At 54.9% G+C, this 20,641-nt stretch overlaps 1 protein-coding gene across 1 annotated transcript in view; it reads left to right on the forward strand.

The window, feature by feature from the left end:
- The first annotated feature begins 733 nt into the window (after positions 1-733).
- SCN4A (sodium voltage-gated channel alpha subunit 4) overlaps positions 734-20,641 on the forward strand; it is a 45,394-nt gene continuing 25,486 nt past the window's right edge. The window contains exons 1-6 of the mRNA XM_045836301.1: positions 734-804; positions 17,119-17,753; positions 17,844-17,962; positions 18,105-18,194; positions 18,495-18,623; positions 19,076-19,167. Of these exons, the coding sequence (XP_045692257.1) occupies positions 17,481-17,753; positions 17,844-17,962; positions 18,105-18,194; positions 18,495-18,623; positions 19,076-19,167 (703 nt within the window). The 5' untranslated portion in view covers positions 734-804; positions 17,119-17,480. The remainder of the gene's footprint in view (positions 805-17,118; positions 17,754-17,843; positions 17,963-18,104; positions 18,195-18,494; positions 18,624-19,075; positions 19,168-20,641) is intronic.

Genomic DNA, 20,641 nt, shown 5'->3' on the forward strand with positions numbered 1-20,641 from the left:
TGTAGGTGGCCCTTGTACCTGTGGACAGGAGTGTGTATGGGGGCAGACAGCTGCATGGGCATAGGTAGCGGGCATGGATATGCATGAATGCATGAGCTCTACTGCAAGTGTGTGCATGTGCACACAGATGTTCACTCGATAAAGTCTCGTGTCCGTGACATGTGGCATTTGTGTTCATCTGACAGGAGAGTGCATAGGGTCACATAATGTAAAAACACACATGTATGCACAAGCCGGACGTGAGTGTGAAGTGTGTCTGTAGGTGTGAGTAGTACACGTGAGTGGGTGTAACATGCAGCACAGGAACTGTGTGAATGCACGAATGACTTACACGTATGGCTGAGCATGTGTGAGTGAGCATTGGGGGTGTGTACACAAGCGTGTGTCAGAGAGTGTGTGTGCGCCATGAGTGTTTCTGGACATGAGTGTGAAAGGCAGCTCACATATGAGAATGAGCTTCTGTATGTTCATCACAGGAAGGAGAGCAGGCGTGTATGGGCTCCTACGTGTGCCCCAGTGAGTGTGCGTGTGCACATGGGGGTAGGCGAGTGTGTCACGCTGTTGCTCCGCAGTCAGTGGGCCACCAGCCCGGGCGGGCCCTGCCTGAGCCTGAGCACAGCCGATGAGGGCAGTTCGGCTGAGGCTCCCACCTGAAGACTGGCCCAGTCCTCAGGTTTCACTCATGACCCTGTGACATCAGCGGCAGCAGCTGTCCCCGCCGGCCCGGCCCCCTGGCCAAGTCCCCCAGAGTCGAGCCTCAGCCCGAGGTGGGCATGACAGCAAGCACTCTGCTCCCATCCAACAGTGAGTACTGCGCCCCTCTGCCCCCCTCCGGGGCTGGGCACCCCAAGGGCGGCCACCCCGAGGGGCAGGGCACCCTGGACCCAAGCCCAGCCTGGCTCTGAGGAAGTCACCACTCTGTTCTGGGCACCACCGTCCTGCCCACACCGGGCCCTGCTCCTCGGCTGCCCTGCCGATGGAACGAAGCTCCCGGTGCCTTGACCCTCGGCCCCCAAACCTGCCTGTCTCTGCCCTGTCATCTGCTCTCTGTGCCCCTGCTTGGTTGGCTGTCCTGCTCTCAGCAGGGGTCCTCACCCTGGTCACAAATGGCCCAGTGGCTAAGGCTCGGCTCCCGGACAGGCGTGGGGTGACCCAAGGGACAGAGACTGGGCTGCGTTTCTTCAGGAGAGGAGAGCGGAGGAGCTAAAGTAATGTCCGCGCTCAGCCTGTTTGCAGCGTGAAGGCAGGGGTGTGGGGGGAGGAGAGCGGCAGGAGGCCGCTGGGGGGTGGCTGGCGGCTCCTTTGCTCTGCTGAAACAGGAATCTGTGAGATGCCAGCAGAGGACACTTCTCAGGCTGCGCCGCCCGCCAGGCTCAGCCTGCCACCCTGCCTCTCCACCCGCTCCGAGCACAGTTGGGCTCCTTTCCTGGAGAAGTCAAAGCCAGGAAGGGGTGGGGGCCGAAGGAGGGGCCGGAAAGCTGGCGGAGAGGGGAAAAAGATGAGGCGGGCCTGAGGGGACTCTGGGGGACTCAGGAGGAGACTCAGGGCCAGGGTGGGGGCAGAAGCCCAGAGTGGGGGTGCTCTGCGAGGGCACAGCGCAGCCCCTTCCCCCCTCCCTGCCGGCAGAGCTGGGCGCCCAGGACACTGGGAGGGTGGGCAGTGGCTAGAGACAGGACGGCTGGTCTGAGCAGAGCCCATGTCGGCACGGCCATTGGAGGCATGTGGAACTGAGGGGCAGTGGCGTGTGAGGGCTGTTGCTTACCAGATGGGGGGCATTTGTTGAAAAGATGGGGCAGTCCTGTCTCGAGGACCCTGAGGGTGGGTGGAGGCTGCTTGGGGCTTTCCAAGAATGCACTGGCATGGCGGGGAGGCCTGCGCCCCTTCCCAGCCCCCTGGGTTAAGCACTGTCTGCTGCCCTTCCCCCCGTGCTGGGGACATGGGGTCAGGGCAGGGGGCCAGGTCAAAATGAGAGCTCACAGAGTCCCACTATGGGGAGGTGGCCCTCCAGGTGGGGACTGGACATAACCCCCTCCCATCCATACCACCTGCAGCAGGAACTTGCACAGAATAAATCCCCCCAGGGCCTGGGAAGGTTAGAGCCCACAGGAGCCTTGAAGCCATTTAATTCAGCCCCTAAGAACGGACCAGCTTGGAAGAGGAGCTACAGACAAGCTCCTGGGCCAGGTCCGGCTGGTCTGGAGAGAAGGGGCTGACAGGTGGGTGGAGCCAGGGGTGGGCATTGTTGTCTCTCCTCTGTGACCAAGTCTGTGACCGCCCCCGGGGGGCACTGGACTCAGCTAAGGAGGGCCTGAGAGTGCAGGGTTGGGGTTGGAGGCAGAGGGGCCTGGTTCTCCCAGGACCCTCCCTGTTCTCCTGGCCTCACTCTGTGTGGTGGTGGTGTGGACAGCTGTGGTCATTGCACTACTACTAGAAGCCACATCACCTGTGGGTGACCACACAGGGGCCCAGACATAACCCAAGGCTCCACCCACCTCTTCATCCCAGGCATCCGTCAAGAGTGTCTGGAACTTCAGCAGGGTTTGAAGAAGCGAATTAAGGGTCCTTCCCAGCCCCGCCCTACTTGTCGTTTCTGGTTGAGAACCTGCAGGGGGCAGGGGGTCAGGGCTCTCCCAACTCTGGGCTGGCCCGAGTGCCAGGGCTGCCTCACATCTCTCGTTGCCTTGCCGGGGTTTCTGTGCCCCAACCCCAGGCCCAGGCCCCGGCCCCGGGGAAGCCCTGAGCAGGACGCTGAAGGCAGAGCCCTGCACCAGAGCTGGGGGTGGTCCTGACAAGGTCCCGGCCTTTGGGGGCAACTCTGGCCCCCAGAACAAAGTGTGGAGAATGACAGAGAGGTGGGGGGGTCTCCGAGGGGGCAGGTGTGGCCAGAGAGGATGGGGAAGAATCTCTCCAGGTGACAGGAGGGAGCTGCATTGAAGAGAAATTAAAAATCTGAGACTGGGGTCCTCAGAGAGGGGGTCGGGAGACAGGAGGGGCGGGGGAGGGCAGATGTCGGCGCCCGCGGCACAAGCCGTACAGACTTTCAGTCTCCTGACTCCTCCTCCCAGGAGGCTCAGGCCGGAGGGTCCTGTCACTTCCCCGAGGTGCATGCTAGCGAGGGGCAGGGCCCTGTCCGCAGCGGCCAAGGCCACAGCTCCCTAGGGAGGAGCTCACCCTTGTACTGGCTGGGTGGGGGCAGAGCTCGTTACTGAGACGGGGGGGGGTCAGGAGCAGGTTCTCATGGGTAGTCCTAGAGTTGTGTGTCCCCAGCTTTGCGGTGGTGGCGGGGACAGGCCGGGGCTCCATCAGGAGGTGCCGATGGGCTGGGGCCGGGGAATCCCAGGTTGCCTCCACCTCCAGTGCCGCTGCCCCAGGCCTTTCATGTGCTCTGGCCCGCAGTCTGCCTCCTCAGCAACAGCTATTTTTATTCCCTGCGGTTTTCGGTCAACAGCCCTCCTGGAGGGGGGTGGGGGGATGGGTCGGCAGGAAGAGCAGAAGGGGCTCCGGGAACCCAGGGCTCTGCCAAGGGCAGGGCAGGCTGCCCCTCTCCTCGCAGGACCCCCAGCAGAGACAAAAGTGCAGTAGTCCCCGGCCCCACTCTGCTTTTGACCGGTTTGTGAGGCCCCACCAGACAGGCCCTGGAGGGCCTGTGGGCGACAGAGCTTGGTGGTTAAGAGCCAAGAACTCTCGAGAGAGTGGAGAGTTGGGCTTCCAGCCCTAGTTTATTTACTATGCAGATAACCCGTGGGGGCATTTACTTACCTGCTCTGCGCCTCAGTTTCCTCATCTGTGGAATGGAGTGATAACAGTAGGTGAGAATTAAGTGAGCTCAGGACACGTGAGGTGCCCAGAACAGGATGTGGCGAGTGGCCCGCCCCAAGGAAGTGTTAACCTGTAGATAACCCTTGCAGCGGCGCTCACCAGGCTGCGATTCGGCCAGGCGTGCCTCACAGTCGTGGGGGTGACAGATCGGGAAGGAGCTGCAAGGAGATGGGGCTCCCCAGCAGAAAGCAGGGCGACCTGACCCCTGCAGAAGTGGGAGGGTGTGTTCTTCAGGTGAGGGAGGTCCCTCTGTGAAGGGACTGTGGAGCTTCTTCCCCTGGGCGGGGGGCGGAGTTTGCTGGGATGGCAGGGCACAGACTCTCGGGCTCAGGCTTTAGTAAGGCCCGCCAGTGGCCCTCGTCTTTTCTGAGGCTTGTAAGTTCTCTGTCGGCCTAATTTTTGGAGAAGGATCTTCTACCAGGACAGCTGGTGAGAAAACATCCCTGGAGCAGTTTCTGGGCTTGAGCAAATTTCTCTGAGCATGCGGCTGGGTGGAGGTCATAGGCCCGGTGCCTCAGGCAGCAAGAGGGTCGGTCACTCCTCCTGGTGCTGGTGCCCATGACCCCTACCCTTAGGGCTTGCTCGGACCTGGGGCTTGAGCTCAAAGCCCCCCTTACCCCCATGGTTAAGGGTTGATGGAGGAACTAGGGAGACAGGCCGGCCCTGGAATTCTCCAGGATCAGGATCAGTTCTGCAGAATCTTCTTCTTGGCCTCTTGGTGGACTCAGGGCAGGAAAAAGGCCTGTTGGCTGTGGTGTGGGAGGGGTGAGGGTGCGGGGCAGAGAGAGAAGAGAGCAGAGCAGAGGTCCGAGTCTGGGGGTGACATAGGTAGGAGCAGGTGTGGGCGGCCAGGGGTGGAGGGAGGCCACCCTGTGTGCAAGGTGTGATCTGCCCCAGGGCCGTGACGTGGCCCTAGATGTGTGTGTAGGAGAAGGTGTGCACGCACAGGTCTGAGGGGGCATCCAGGGACCCTGGGTCACCATGCGTGGTGGCCCATAGAAAGTGCTGAACCAACAGAGGCTAGGGAACCCCAGGCCTAAACCAACCGGCCTGCTACCCTTTGGAGCCACTGGAACATGACTCACAGAAGCAAGGAGTGTGCGTGCGTGCGCACCAGTGGGCTGCAGAGGGAGTTGAAAGTATATGGGGGTTGATTAGTGAAAATAAAAACCAAGCCTTCAGGAAGACTCTTTATCAAAGTGTGGACCTGTAGGCCCCACCACCCGCAGCTCTCAACACGAGGTCCCCGGGGCCTGAGCCTGGTCCTGCCAGGGCCTGCCAGACGCCTGCCCCAACCCACGCCTTTCCGGGGCTTGGCCCAAGGGCTCTAGTCTGTCCTTTGCAGAGAACAGACAGAGGAGGGTCAGACCGCCCTAGGGGGCACCCTGGACGGGACCTCAACCTGGGTGTGCCCTGTGCTGGGGAGGGCAGCTGTGCCCAGCCCAGTTCTCCAAAGGGCTGGAGGGAGGCGGTGTTGGCAGTAGTAGGCAGGTGGGTTTGGCATCAAGGAGCTGCATTCGAATCCTTCCTCTGCCACTTGTTAGCTGGGGTGATGAATCTGAAGCACTTGGAACAGCGCCTGGCACACAGTGAGCACCAGATGAACGTATTCATGACCGCTGTTCATCAAGAAATATTTCTTAGGCCTCCAGTTCATGGGCCTGTGCTCGTCGGCACAGCAGTGCTGAGATTTGGGAGCTGGAGGAACCAACCCCTCCACCCTAAGTAGACTCTTTATCAAGCTGAGTGAGGCTTGGAATTCTGTATTTTGAGGTGAGATAAAGTCCTCTGATTTAAGGTTCAGTCTTGGAAGGAGAAGCTCACTCTCGGGCCTTTGCTTCTGTGGAGAAAAGACTTCCAGGCCCCACGGATGAGCTGAGAGGGGTTAGCCGGAAGTGGGCACAGCTCACAAAACTCAAACATAGCCCATGTGTGGGTTTTTATTTCACCGAGCCCCTAGCCAACCAGAAGAACTCTGGATGGAGGGAAAGGGTCAGGCTTGGGAGGAGGAAGAAAGCACGCTGGGGAAAAACTAACCAATGCTCTTAAAGAGCCTTTGGGTGCTGGCCAAGAAGAGGGTTGATGGTGGGAGAAGGGGCTGCCAATATACCCCAAATAGCAAGCCAACCTCAGCATACAGCAAGGGCAAAATAAATGTGGCCACCACTATCATTCTTACCCCTTACGGGGGACAAATTATCAGGCTAGTTGAATCAGGTGCCTGAAAAATGGGGCTTGTTTTGGCCCAGAGAGGGTCACATACAAAATGCAATCAGCATCAGCCCGCCCCTCACCAGGGGCACCCCATGTGACCCTGAGTGTTCCCAGAATTCTCAGGGCTCCTGGGAGTCCGGAGGTTTTGGTACCAGACTCCGGGCTTCAGGCCACACTCCAAGACTTCCTGGAGCCAACTTCCTCTGCAGAGAGTGTCAGGCCAGGAGGGGGGCCGCCCCAGTGACTCCCTAGAGGCCCTAAGTGCCGACAGGGAAACAACACAGCTACTCTCCCATCCTCACCCCTCGCCGACCCCTGCCCTTGCTGAGAAAACGCTGTGGCTTGAGAGTTACAAGTAGGGGGACAGGGGACCCATTTTGTATCCTTGGAGTTAGGCCATAGCCGGAATGTAGGAATTTGGGAAGTAGGCCACCCGGATGCCGGATGCTGTCTTTGGCCAGCACAGAAAAAGTCTGGACCTGTTTCAATCTCCCAGAAAATTCCAAGTCTGAGGCCCCACTGCAGGCGAAGCTTGAGGGGTCTTTCTGGCCACATACAGCTCTGGGTGACTTTGCTCTCAATCGGCAGAGAAACCAAGCAGCCAGACTCTGGTGGGTGACCAGAAGCTTTCCTGAAGACGAGGAGCAACTTGGTCAGCAGGAGGGGTGGGAACCGGGACCTGAGCAAGGTCAGCAAGAAGCTACCTTTGCATTTTCAGGGCTAAGCCCCAGAGGACAGCCTATGAGGGGCAGGTTACATCCGTTTTCTGCCTTCAGGAGAGTGTCTCACAGTGGCCTTTACATCCTAAGCGAGAGGGGGGCATGGCTGAGGCCTCTTGGGGGAATTCAAGCTGACGCAGTGCAGCTGGTGGGTCTCTGGATGCTTGAAGGCCCCTCCTTGAAAACATAGGTGTTCTAGGAGAGAATATTCTAGAAACATATGTCCACAGGAAGAAGGAGAGTGGTGGTGTCTGTCCTGAGTCTTGCTTGGCCAATAACTGGGGATAATCAAGGTCACAGACACCCAACTGTGAAGGACGACCTTGAACTGAGAGGGAAGAGTCACGATCCAACAGGCCCACACAGAAGACTGGCGGTGAAGAAGTACAGTGGACAGAGGGGACTTAAGTGGAGGTAGATGTAAAATCCTGCCCTGGATTTATATTAGCCTTACATTCTGGAACATGACTAGAATATTATTAGTTCCATGAGATTTTTTTGTTGATTCTTTTGGATTTTGTACATAGGCAATCATGTCACCTGTGAACAAAGGCAGTTTTACTTCTTCCCTCCCAATCAGTATGCCTCTTATTTCCTTTTCTTGTTTTATTGCACCAGCTAGGACTTCCAGGACGATGTTGAAAAGCAGTGGTGAGAGAGGACGTCCTTGCCTTGTTCCTGACTTTAGTGGCAAAGTTTCTAGCTTCTCGGCCTTAGGTGCTATGTTAGCTGTAGGTTTTCTGTAAATGTTCTTTATCAGGTCAAGGAAATTTCCCTCTATTCCTAGTTTGCTGAGAGTTTTTATCAGGAATGCGTGTTGGATTTTGTCAAGTGCGTTTTTCCCCTGCATCTCTTACTATAATCATGTGGTTTTTCTTCTTTAGCCCGTTGAGGTGATGGATTACATCAACTCATGTTTTAACATTCAACCTGTTTTGCATACTTGACCACTTGGTCACAGTGTATTATTTTGATACACTCTTAGATTCAATTTGCAAATATTTTTTAGGTCCACCTGGATTTAAAAGAGAAAAATCAATGGTACAATCTATAAGATGGGGAAGATCTAACTGGACCACAGCTCATGGGGCAAAATTCCAGAGCTGACTGCAAAGCAAACTCCACCTCATGAATGGGTTGCTGAAGAAGCAAATGCCATATTGGGATGAATGAATTCAAAGGGTGCCCAGGCCTGGGAGAGAAGGCCTCTCTCTGTGGTCGGCCTGTAGCTGGAGTCGCATGTTCCGGTCTGGCAGCCCCACAGAGAAAGACACAATGCTGGGCTGGACCAGCTCCAGGGAAGAGCGTCCTCACCCTCCAGCGTCCTCACCCTCGCCTTCCTGCTTGAGGACAGCCGGCTCCGCCTGGCCTCCCTACTCCCAGCCCTTCCTCCCCACCCGTCCCTGTCTGCTTACCACCTCCAGGCCCCCAAGATGGCCTGACTTTACCCACCACTTCCGCCCAAACTTCCGTTTTGACAAAGGTTCCAGTGGGGCTTTTCACTTACTAAATGGGCTCCGGTCCTGGCACCCAGGGAGTGGGGTTTTAATTATGGCTTGGCCTCTCATTTTTCACTCTCTAAAATTATCTTATTTGCTTTCCTATTTGTTATCTGCCTCCTCCCTCTGGAATGCAGGAGTGGTGAGGACAGGGACTTTGCCACTGTTATATCCCTGGCTCCCAGAAGGGAGTCCCGCACAGGGCAGATGCTCAGGACATGTTTGTTGAATGAATAAATGTGCGATCTGCAGAGAGTTTGTGCCTCTCTGGGCCTCAGTTTCCCCATCTGTAAAATGAGGAGTTGGACTTGTGGATGTCTCGGGTCCTTGCAACTCCAACCTTCTTTTTTTTTGGTCATCTTATACAGAGTTGAGTTTTTTTAAAAAAATGTATTTTATTGATTATGCTATTACAGTTGCCCCATTTTCCCCCTTCACACCCCTCCACCCTGCACACCCCCTCCCACCCACATTCCCCCACTTTAGTTCATGTCCATGGGTCGTACATATAAGTTCTTTGGCTTCTACATTTCCTATACTTTTCTTACCCTCCCCCTGTCTATTTTCTACCTACAATCTATACTACTTATTCTCTGTACCTTTTCTCCCTCTCTCCCCTTCCTACTCCCCCACTGATAACCCTCCATGTGATCTCCATTTCTGTGGTTCTGTTCCTATTGTAGTTGTTTGCTTTGTTTTTGGTTTTGTTTTAGGTGTGGTTGTAAATGATTGTGAGTTTCCTGTCATTTTACTATTCATATCTCTTCTTTTTTTTTTTTTTTAGATAAATCCCTTTAACATTTCATATAATAAGGGCTTGGTGATGATGAACTCCTTTAACTTGACCTTATCTGAGAAGCACTTTATCTGCCCTTCCATTCTAAATGAAAGCTTTGCTGGATAGAGCAATCTTGGATATAGGTCCTTGCCTTTCATGACTTGGAATAGTTCTTTCCAGCCCCTTCTTGCCTGTAAGGTCTCTTTTGAGAAATCAGCTGACAGTCTGATGGGAACTCCTTTGCAGGTTACTGTCCCCTTATCTCTTGCTGCTTCTAGGATTCTCTCCTTCATTTTTATCATGGCTAATGTAATTACGATGTGCCTTGGTGTGTTCTTCCTTGGGTCCAACGTCTTTGGGACTCTCTGAGCTTCCTGGACTTCCTGGAAGTCTATTTCCTTAGCAAGAATGGGGAAGTTCTCCTTTATTATTTGTTCAAATAACTTTTCCACTTGTTGCTCTTCCTCTTCTCCTTCTGCTACCCCTATAATTTGGATGTTGGAACATTTAAAAGATGTCCTGGAGGTTCCTAAGCCTCTCCTCATTTTTTTGAATTCTTTTTTCTTCATTCTTTTCTGGTTGGATGTTTCTTTCTTCCTTCTAGTTCACTGTTGATTTGAGTCCCAGTTTCCTTCCCACCACTACTGGTTCCCTGTACATTTTCCTTTATTTCACTTAGCATGGCCTTCATTTTTTCATCTAATTTGTAACCAAATTCAACCAATTCTGTGAGCATCCTGATTACCAGTGTTTTGAACTGTGCATCTGATAGGTTGGCTATCTCTTCATCTCTTAGCTTTATTTTTTCTGGAGCTTCGATCTATTCTTTCATTTGGACATTTTGTTTTGTTTTGTTTTGTTTTGTTTTGACACACCTGTTATGTAGTGATGGGCAGAACCTTAGGTGTTCACCAGGGCAGGGCAACCTACATTGCTGGGTTGTGACGCTATATATGGGGGAGGAGCCCGAGAAGGAACAATGGTGCTTGCTCCACTCTCTGCTGGCTTTCAGTCACTTCCCCAACTACCCACAAGCAAATTGGGCCCTTCTGGTGCTGATTCCTGTGTGGGTGGGCTTGTGCACGTTCTGGGACCCTGTGGGTCTCTCCAATGAGCTCTCCTGTGAGGCTGGGAGTTTCTCCTTCTGCCTCAACCCCCACAGGTGTTTTTAATCAGTGGTTTGAGGCCTTATTTCCCGATGTTGGGGCCCTGGGCTGTGCAGTCCGTCCCACTCCCCATTTGTTTCTCCCGGTTTATCTGCATGTGAATGTGAGGCCACCCAGTCTGCAATCCGCTGCCTCACTGGGTCTGCCAGCCACCTCCTTGCCGCGAGTCCTCTCCATCCAGTTGCCTGTCTCCACCCCTCCTACCAGTCTGGATGGATATTTCTTCTTTAACTCCTTGGTTGTCGGACTTCCATACACTTTGATTTTCTATCAGTTCTGGTTGTTTTTTGTTTTTAAATTATTGTTGTCCTTCTTTTGGTTGTGCAAGGAGGCACAGTGTGTCTACCTACGCCTCCATCTTGGCCTGTAGAAGTCCTAACTCCAACATTCTCAAATTCAATGGGAATATGTTGCCTGGAGCCCCCCAGAAGCCTGGGCCACACCTGAGGCCCAGGGCCAAGGCTGGAGTCTGATCTTTGGCTGTAAAAGGAGGATTCAAGCTACCCTGTTAGTTCCTTTTACTCCAGGCTGTGGCTGGAGGAGGCATGGAGATCTGCCAGCGTGACGCCCAGTCCATGATGTGGGGCATCGTCATGTTGACCCCACCAGGAAGTCACTGTGCATACATCCCAGGTGTCCTTCCACTCCTCCACTAGTGTCCCATCTATTCTAAAAACTTTGCAAGGGTGGGCAGAAGACACATACAGGCTGGTCCGCCTCTCCCAGGGGCTCTCCCAGGTTACAGGATGAAGTGAAGACTCCCAGGCCTGTCATTCCAGGCACTGGCCCAGCTTTCCAACCCACCTTCCCCAAATTCCTGCACAAGGGCTGACACAGCATAGTTCCTTACGTCTCACCTCCGTCTTAGCTCTCACCATTCCTCTCCCTGGAGTGCCCTTCCCCTCCGTTTCCCTGAGTTCATAACCTACTCATCTTTGAGGCTGAAATGAAAAGCCACATCTTTCCTTCCCCAACCTGGAAGTGACCACACATCCACTTGAACTCCCACAGTACACTCACCTCCTTGCTTTAGGGTGGGCTTCATGCTCTCCTCACATCCTAGTTACGTGTGCCTGTGTCCGCCTTCTCCCCATCTACCAGCTCTCGGAAGGCAGGATGCCCAGCTGGGATGTCTTTGTGTCCTACTCGGGGCTAGCTCATCTTCCGGCTTTTGAACAGGATGGATGGATAGAGTATATCAGAATCCATTTTACCTCCGGAATGGTCTGTATCCAAGGCCTCATCCACTTGTTCTTTCAGCAAACACATACTGAGTGCCCACTGTGTGCCCAGTGCTGGGACTGGCCATGGCGGCTTACACACGCAGTTCCTGCCCTCTTAGCATTTCCGTCTAGTGGAAGAGACAGACAAATAAATCAGTCAAATAAACAAGCAATTACCAATTACAGGAGACTTTTTTTTTTGTCAAGGAACATATAGAGGACTGTGCTAGTCACTGGAAGAGGAGAAAGCTTCTTGGAGAAGAGACATTTGAGTCTAGACGAAGGGTGAGAAGGAACAGTAATGTGAAGAGGGAGGGGGTGAGCGCTCCAGGGAGAGCAAAGGCTCAAAGGCACGTGTGATCCCAGTGGTCAAGGAGCTGGAGAGGTCAGGGGCCTGGGGCAGAGTGAGCAGGGAGGAGAGATCAGGAGACAAGGTGAAGAGGTATGAAGGGGCTGGATCATCAGACATTTAGGTTTTATTCTAAGTACGACAGGTAGTTACTGGAGAAATTTAAGCAGAAGGCTCTGATTTGTTTCTTGTTTTTAAAAGATCATCAGGCCCTGGCCAGGTAGCTCAGTTGGTGAGAGTGTTGTTCTGATATACCAAAGTTGTAGGTTTGATTCTCGGTCAGAGCACATGCAAGAATCAACCAATGAATGCATGATTAAATAGAACACCAAATTGATGTGTGTGTGTTTTTTTCTCTCTCTCTCCCTTTACCTCTCTCTGAAATCAATACATAAAAACAAATTTAAAGAGAAGATCATTGGCTGCTTAATGGGACTGTTTTGGAGGGGGCAGGACAAAAGCAACTTAGCAGGAAACAGGTTAATGCAAGAAATTACTGTGATATGGAGCAGGGGAAAAGGTGAGGTCAGGGGCATTTTTGAGATGGTATTGACAGAACTTTGGACGGATTGCATGTAGAAGGCAAAGAAAAAAACAGAATTCAGAGAGACACCCCAGTTTTGGACTTGAGCAACCAGATGGATGGCGGTGCCATTTCCTGGGTTGAAGAAGACTGTGGATGGAACAGATGTGGGTGGAACAGACTGTGGGAAGAACAGAAGTGTGTTATTGCAGACACTGTAGGTGGGGATGCCTGTGAGCTCCACACATGGAATGGCCCAATAGCCCAGGGCTCAAAGGAGAAGTTCATCATATTCCTGTAACAGTATTCACAGTCATAGGCAAGATACCATCCAGACCCAGACTAGATCTTGAGAAACTTTAGGAAGAGGGACAAGCAAAGTGAGTTGAGAAGGAACAGCCAGAGAGGCGGGAGGGAAACCATGGATGTGCCGTCCTGGAGGCTGAGCGAACGGAGAGTTCCAGAGGGGGCTGCGGCCAGCTGGGTTGAATGCTTCTGGGAGGCTGAGGGAGGTGAAGACAGAAATGTGTTCGGCAGACTTGGCAACAGGGAGGGTGCTAGTGACTTGTTTCAGTTGAGTTGGGGGAACGGGAGCCAGGTTGGAATGGAGTGGGGAGCGAATGAAAAGTAAGGAAGTAAAGACAGCTGGTGTAGATACTTTCCAAGAAGTTGGTTTGTGAAGAGGAACAGAAAAATAGGGCAATAGATGAAGGGAGGTGTGAGGTCAGGAGGGTGGTTTTTGTCACGGCCGCCATTATTTTGAAGAGGGGAGAGGCTGATGGTGGTAGAGAGAAGACAGCTGGAGAGTGAAGTCCTCAGGAAGGGATGATGGGTGGGGGCCTGAGCCCAAGGGGAAGCCTGGCCTTTGGATGGAGGAAGAAGTGGGGAGGTGGTAAAGAGGGCTGTGTCCCCTGGGCAGTGCGTGATGGCCCCTGGGCTCTCTGTGAAGACTGGAGGCAGAGCCAGCAGCTGGGAGCGCTGTGGGAGGAGTGCGGGAGGTTCGAGGAAAGAACACAAGGCATGAAGTCGTTGTTCCCCAAAAGTGGAAAAGCAAGGCTACCAGAGAAACTGGCACTTTCAGGGCAGGATGGGGGCAAACCTGGAGTCTGTATGTAGGTGTGAAGTCAGCGTGAAGCCAGCCAGGTGTTGCCTTTGCTCCAGCGACATGCAGTCCCCCAGGGGCTGACTCAGGACAGCAGCACTGGGACTGGCGGGCTGGGTTTCCCCCGGTGAGTGGGATGGGAGGAGAGGAGGCTGGATTCGAGGGTGTTTTCTAGGGCAGGATTATGATGATGGCTCATGAAACAGAGGGTGGGTGAGAAGGGAAGCAGAGTCGGAGGTGCTGATGGCAGGGGAGACAGTGCAGGGTCGGAGGGCTGAGGGCTGGAAGGAGCCCAAGGATTATAGCAGCCAGAGCCAGGGCTGAGCTCAAAGGTAGGAAGTGGGGGCGGGAGAGTGCTGGAAGAGGCCATGTCAGGGGAGATACAGCTTCTAGTTACAATTTAGGTTCAGGGTGTGCTTAAAAGAGAAAGGGGCCAAGGGAAAGTGTTGTTGTAACTCATTCATTCTTTTGACAAACTTGTACTGAACATTAGGTACACTGCTGGCACAAACGATTGGTCCTCTCAGCCAAGGGTGCCCAGGGAGGGCTTCCTGGAAGCGGTGTTTTTTGTGTAGGTTAAGTCTGGAAGGACAAATTCAAGCTTTCCAGGGAAACAAAAAAGAGGAGTACTCTAGGAGGCAAGCAGACCATAAGCAAAGGCACAAGTAGGATGGGAAATACTGGGTTGGCCAAAAAGTCCATTGTTTATCCCATAAAATAAAAAACACATTTTTCATTTTCACCAATAACTTTATTGACTTAGATATTTTGAGTATGTCGGCTGTCTCCCACTGTTGGCTTCTAGTGGGCAGAGGCCAGGGACAGTGGGCAGACGCTGCTAATCGTCTTCCAATGCACAAGCCCCACAGCAAAGAATTATTCGGCCAACATGTCAATAGCACCAAGAAACTGCACAAACCACTTTTGACACATTCGATCAGTCACAGCACCTTCTCTACACATTGCACAAATCTTTTTTTGCATTTCAGTCACATTTTTACCTTTCTTGAAATAATAAAGCACAATATGCCAAAATGTTGCTTTTCTTCCATTTTCAATATTAAAATGATTGCACAAAAATTTACCAGTTTTGATAAGTTTTTTTTTAATGCACGCTGATATGGCAGCTGTCACAATACGATCGAACAAAATTGTTTCATCTGAAGTTAAAGACAACTGAGAACTACTAGAGCCATCATGTGGGAAAAAAACAAACAAACTTTTTGGCCAACCCAATAGCTTGGGCCATTGGTATAAATGGAGGTAACATGGCCAGAGAACGGGAGGGGGTTGGTGGCAAGGTAGGGATCCAAACGTAGAAGGCCTCAGGAAGGCCACGTGGAGGAGACTGGACGCGCACTGAAGCAGTGGGAAGCCAGCGAAGGATTAATCGCGGGGAGTGACAAGATCAGAGGTGTGATTTTAGAAGTGTGGATGGTGGGTTCGAGGGGAGCCCAGCGGTAGGTAGGGAGACCTGTGGGAGGTTGTTTGAGCAGAGCAGGTGAGGGGTGTTGAGGTAGCAACAGGAGGGAGCAGCAGCAGGGCGTGGGGACTGGCCAGGTTTACAGTACCAGGGTGCTTCCAGCCACCAACCAAAACTGTGCCTTCAGCTGGCCTGGCCAAGGAGGACACTCCCCCTCATGTAACAAGACATCCAGAGGTGAAGTGGCTTTAGGGTTGGTGGAGGGAATAGGAGGAGAGGAATTTAGGTGGAGTGCAAGTTTTGAAGGGAAAGATAGAGTCTGTTTGGGGCCCGCTGGGGGACAGGAGGAGGAGATGTCAGGCTGGCAGTGCCACCTGTGGGTCTGTGCCAATGTGCCAGGCACCAGATTCCGTGGTGACCCCAAACCCAGCCCACCAGGAGTGTGGTGGGGGGGACAGACGCCAACAGCCAACCACAGCAGGAGGCATGAAGTACCGTTGACCTGACAGCTGTGCAGGCTGCAGCTCACATGGAAGGGAACAGTGGCTTGACAGGTGTGGGGCCACCAGGGAGGCGGGAACAGATGTGGCAGAGATCACAGAAAGGAGGTGGCACAGAGGGGGATGTGGGGGGTGGGAGGTGGGTGCTGTGACCAGGGGCTGCAGACCCAGCCCTGGAGAAGCAGCATCTTCCAGGAGCAGGGAGGAGGAGCCCGCAGAGCAGAGGGGGCGTGGCCAGAGGGGCAGCTGAGAAGCAACCACTGGGGCTGTCCACTGGGAGCCTCTGGTGACTCTGGTGAGTGTAGTGTTGAGTGCTGGGGCCGAGCCAGTCGACTCTGGTCGTCTGTAGTGCCACTTGGGCTCACCAAAGGACTGTGGCCAAGTGGGACCTGTGAACTGGGGGGGGTGCCCAGCAGCCACGGGGTCCTTCCAGGGTCACCTGCCAGGTCAGCGTCTTCTGTGTGGGCATGTATGTGGGATAGGCGATGGCAGTGAATGCGGGAAGGTGTGTGCTAAGTGGCAGGGCACAAACTATGGGTACTGTGTGGGGGGTGGTTTCAGGCTGGGTGTGTGTGTGTGTAAACGTGTGCTCATGCACACGCACTCCCACGCACACCGTGGGGCCAAGGAGCAGCTGGGGGACAGGGTCAGCAGGAATGAGCAGAGTCATCCCTGTGGAAACACGACTCCCCGTGATGATAGTAGGGAGCAGCTGGGCAGCCAGGCCGGGGGTGTGGCCAGCTTTGCCCAATGGCTCTGGCTACTCCCTGGGCTGCCCTCCCACCTGTTGACCAAGCGTGAGGAAGTGCCCGCACTGGCTGGTACAGAGACCCTGCGGGGTATGTGGGCGCACTGGGAAAAGGCTGCCACCCCCCTGCATAGCTCTGGGTGGCTCTGGGAGGGCTCTGTCTCTGGGGACCCTTGGGTCTCCCTGTGCCTGCCTGCTGATGTGGATTATCCCCCAGGGTATGGGAGAGAAGTGACCCACTACCTCCCTTCCACAGGGAACAGGTTCAGGATGGCTGGGCAGGGGCCAGCAGAGGCCAAGGGACTGGCCCAGGAGACACAGTCCACACAGTGCTCACAGGCTTCTAAAGCTCCTGGTGGGTGCCCCTTCATCCACCAGTTCATCCAGGGACCACTAGCCGAAAACAGTCCCTGGGAGCTCCAGCCCTGCCCACACCATTGAAACTGTCCATCTCCTTTTGCCCACGGCCTTTCATGTGTGTCCTCCTTTCCCATGTCAGCACCTGCAGCCCCCCCGAACCCCCCCCCACACCCCTTGCATCTTCCTGCTCCATCTCCCCTGCATGCCCTGGGTTGGATCCCACAGGTCCCCTGGGAGGGAGCTGGTGGGACCCTCTGCAGGACCTAGATCCCTTCCTTCTTCCCTCTTGCAGCCAAACATCAAACTTCCTCAAAGCTCAGGACAGGATACTCTGCATCCCCACATCTTTCCCTTTCTCCAGGCCAGGGACGGCAAACACAGGCACACATGCCACATTCTCCTGCCGCATGCCTCTGGCAGACATAACTAATCAATCACATCAGTCTCTTTGCACAGAGTCTGGCCACAATGTCGATGGTCTCTGCCCACCTCTCTGGGCAGCCAATAGCAGCCAAGCCAAACCAGCCCTCCAGGTGAAATCCATCTGCCATTCCTGCTTAAAGCTGATCCCACCAGGACCTCAGCCCATTCTCTGCGCCCACCAGCATGTTTCACATCTGACTCCTTTCCTCCTCACGTTGGGGCAGAGGCCACATGGGCATACTAGCCTGTTGTGATTCTCTCTTTCCTTGCAGGCTGAAGCTACACTGTGCCCAGAGCTTGGGCCAAGGAGGCATTTGAGGGCACTGGGCAGTTGACCCCGAGCCCCCAAGGCCGAAGAGGATCTGGTTGGTTTGCCATCAGTTCTGAGGGCAGCCAGCCCCCTGCAGGGGAGAATGTGGTGCAGGGCTCAGGGGTGATGCTCAGGGGTGTCTGGTACCTGCACAGCAGCAGCATCCAGGCCTCACAGGCACACCTCACAATCCCAGCAGAGCCTGCGTGCCCCTCTCCCCAGCCTGGCCCGTGGGCGGGGTGGCCACCCAGCACTTGGGGGCTGCACATTACAGCTGCCCCGGTTGCCCACCACCCTCCTGGCTCCTGAGCCCAGGATGCAAGGATGGCCCGCCGGTCTCTGCCCACTGTGGTGCCTCTGGGCCCCCAGAGCCTGCGCCCCTTCACCCTGGAGTCCCTGGCAGCCATAGAACAGCGGGTGGTGGAGGAGGAGGCCAGGCAGCAGAGGAACAAACAGATGGAGATCGAGGAGCCTGAACGGAAGCCACGAAGTGACCTGGAGGCTGGCAAGAGCCTGCCCCTTATCTATGGGGACCCCCCGCCGGAGGTTATCGGCATCCCCTTGGAGGACCTGGACCCCTACTACAGTGACAAGAAGGTCCGGGCTTGGTAGGGTGTCCTCCACCTGTCTGTCCACCATCCATCCGTCTGCCTGTCCTCAGGCCTCATAGCTCTCTCCCTGCCTCAGACCTTCATCGTGCTCAACAAGGGCAAGTCCATCTTCCGCTTCTCCGCCACGCCCGCGCTCTACCTGCTGAGCCCCTTCAACATCGTCAGACGTGGCGCCATCAAGGTGCTCATCCACTCATATCCTGCCCGAGTGGGGCACACGCAGGGGTGGGGAGTGGTGGGGTGGGGGTAGGGCTAAGCAAAACGGGGGGTTCTGGGTGAGAAGGCCCTCTGTCTGCCCCCTCCCCACCTGCTTCCTCATTTTCCTTGACCCCCCAACGCTGTTCAGCATGTTCATCATGATCACCATATTGACCAACTGTGTGTTCATGACCATGAACGAGCCGCCTCCCTGGTCCAAGAACGTGGAGTAAGTCTCTTTCCCGCCCCGCCCCCAACCTTCCCCACCCCCGCCCCCGCGGGCCTGGCACACAGACCATCCCAGGTTCTGCACTCTGAGGACTGCGACCCAGGGAGACATGTACCGTCGCTGTCACCATCGGCACCTTAAGCCCCAGGGTGGCACACATCGTCGCTCTCACCCATGTCCTCAGCCCCGGAGTGGCATATTTCATTTCTGCTCCCCTCCCTCCTGGGAGGTCCCTCATCGCCACCCATGCCCCTGCCCAGGTATGACACGCCTGGGCCTGGCTGGCCCTCTCCCCGCCAGGTACACCTTCACAGGGATCTACACCTTTGAATCCCTCATCAAGATGCTGGCCCGAGGCTTCTGCATCGACGACTTCACATTCCTCCGGGACCCCTGGAACTGGCTGGACTTCTGCGTCATTGTGATGGCGTGAGCAGGGGCCCAGGGTGTCCTGAGGCCGAGGCTGAGGGAAGGGGGGGGTGAGGTCCAGGCCTCGGGCTGACCCTCTCAGAGGGCTGGACTGCAGGGGCCTCGGGTTAGGGGTGCTGACAGAGAGCTGTATGCACAACTCCAAGAGCCACCATCCCCAGGGTCTGGCTTGGGGGGCTCTCCTGCTGCCCCCCCCCCACATGCCGTGTCCAACCAACCACATGCAGCACCCTGAGCCCAGTTCCGCGGGCCCTCACCCACTGGGAGAGCTGGGCTACCCCCACTCCCCAGCAGTCTTTCCCAACTCGAGGGCCCTGATGGGAAATGCAGGCTGTCGACCTGCCCCCCAGCCCCCTGTGGGAGCCCCAGCTGCAAGGATTCCTGATTTCTACCCTCTCTCCAAGTCCCAGCTCTGACACAGCCCTCACCCCAAACTGCCCCCCCCCAACCAGGTACGTGACGGAGTTTGTGGACTTGGGCAACATCTCAGCCCTGAGAACCTTCCGGGTGCTGCGGGCCCTGAAAACCATCACAGTCATCCCAGGTACTGGGCATGTGCGGGGACCCTGCACCCCGGTCCACAGGCCTCCCCGCATGCCCAGGCCCCGAACCCGATACTCAAGTTCAGGGAGTCGAGAGGACTCACAGGCTGCGTGTGTAAGACCCAGCAAAGCCGGGACACAGGGGCTCCCACGGCCAGAGAGGAGAAGGAGCCCCAGACTGGAGGGTGGGCATTTGAGAGGCAGCATAGCAAGGCGGTTAGAGCACAGACTCTGGAGCCAGACGGCCCGTGTTCGGTTCTGACGTCCAACACTTCCTAACTTTGACCTCGGGCAAGCGGCTTCAGCCGTCTGTGCCTCAGTATCTGTAAAATGTGAATAATAATAGTGCCGGGCACTGAGTTGTTATGAGGACTAAATGCTTTAATGTCGGTCGATAAGGTACTGAGAACACTGCCTGGAGCTCAGTGTGCGTGTTATTAAATAAAACGAGCAGAGGGGCAGAGCAGCGCCCTCCAGCTGAGACGAAGCGGCCAGCCAGTGCTGGGAAGTCCCGGCCGAGGCTCCACAGGGAGCACGCTGCTCACCCCCGAGCCACGGGCCCGGGCGGTTGCACAGTAATGCATCAGGAAGCAGGAAATAAATAGAATCCAGATCATCCAGACCCTCAAAAAAGCATGCCGAGAAACTGGAGAAGGTTCATTGAACAAGAGAAAGATGATCTGAAAAGAGGTGGAGAACAGGCTCTGGGAGGAGGGGAAATTGTTCAGTCTTGATGCTGGAAAGTGCCTGAGTTCTCCCTTAAATCAAACCCTTCATCCTGTAGTTTGGGAAGGAGGCCCCAGGACACCCCAATAGGCGAAGTGCTGACTGGAGGTCACCCGTTGGCCACTGAGCCAAGGCTGCAACACCTTTCCTCGATGCCACGCTCCCAGCATCCTCAGAGCGTGGGGAAGGAGGGTTTAATAAGAGAGCTGCTGAGCATCTCTTGTCTATGCCAGGATGAGAAGAATTAAACAAATAGTGAAGTGAGAGACACTATACTTAGGCCCAAAGGAAGAAGCTGTGGCTCTTCCGTAAATGATAGGAACTGGTCCCTGGAATTCCAGAGGGTTGTTTATGCCTTTGTCCACCCAAAGAGGCAGAATGCAATGATAGCGCAACGTCAGTCTAGAGCGTCCCAGATGAAACCCACTGTTCCTTGCGGGTTAATAGGCATTATAAGGAGAGAGGTTCTGTGGCCAAATAAGTTCAGGAAACATGCTACGAGCGTTGTTGTTTGGTTCTGCAGGATTTGTCAGAGCCTTTGATCAGAGGATTTGCACAATGACTCTCCAGGAGCAAAATATACTGCTTAGCCTTCCCCAGTTGTTGAATCTCCTCCCCGCCCCCTCCACTTTCTAAGGGCACTGCTTGGGAGACTGGGGTTCCATAGAACACACTTTGGGAATGCTGACCTCCTGAAGTCTTCACAGTCCCTTCTAGTGACTCAGACTCCAGCCATTCAGAGGATCCTGA

Source organism: Phyllostomus hastatus, unplaced genomic scaffold (assembly GCF_019186645.2).
Source record: "Phyllostomus hastatus isolate PE091 unplaced genomic scaffold, TTU_PhHast_1.1 phas_contig_210, whole genome shotgun sequence".
Taxonomy (NCBI): Eukaryota; Metazoa; Chordata; class Mammalia; order Chiroptera; family Phyllostomidae; genus Phyllostomus; species Phyllostomus hastatus.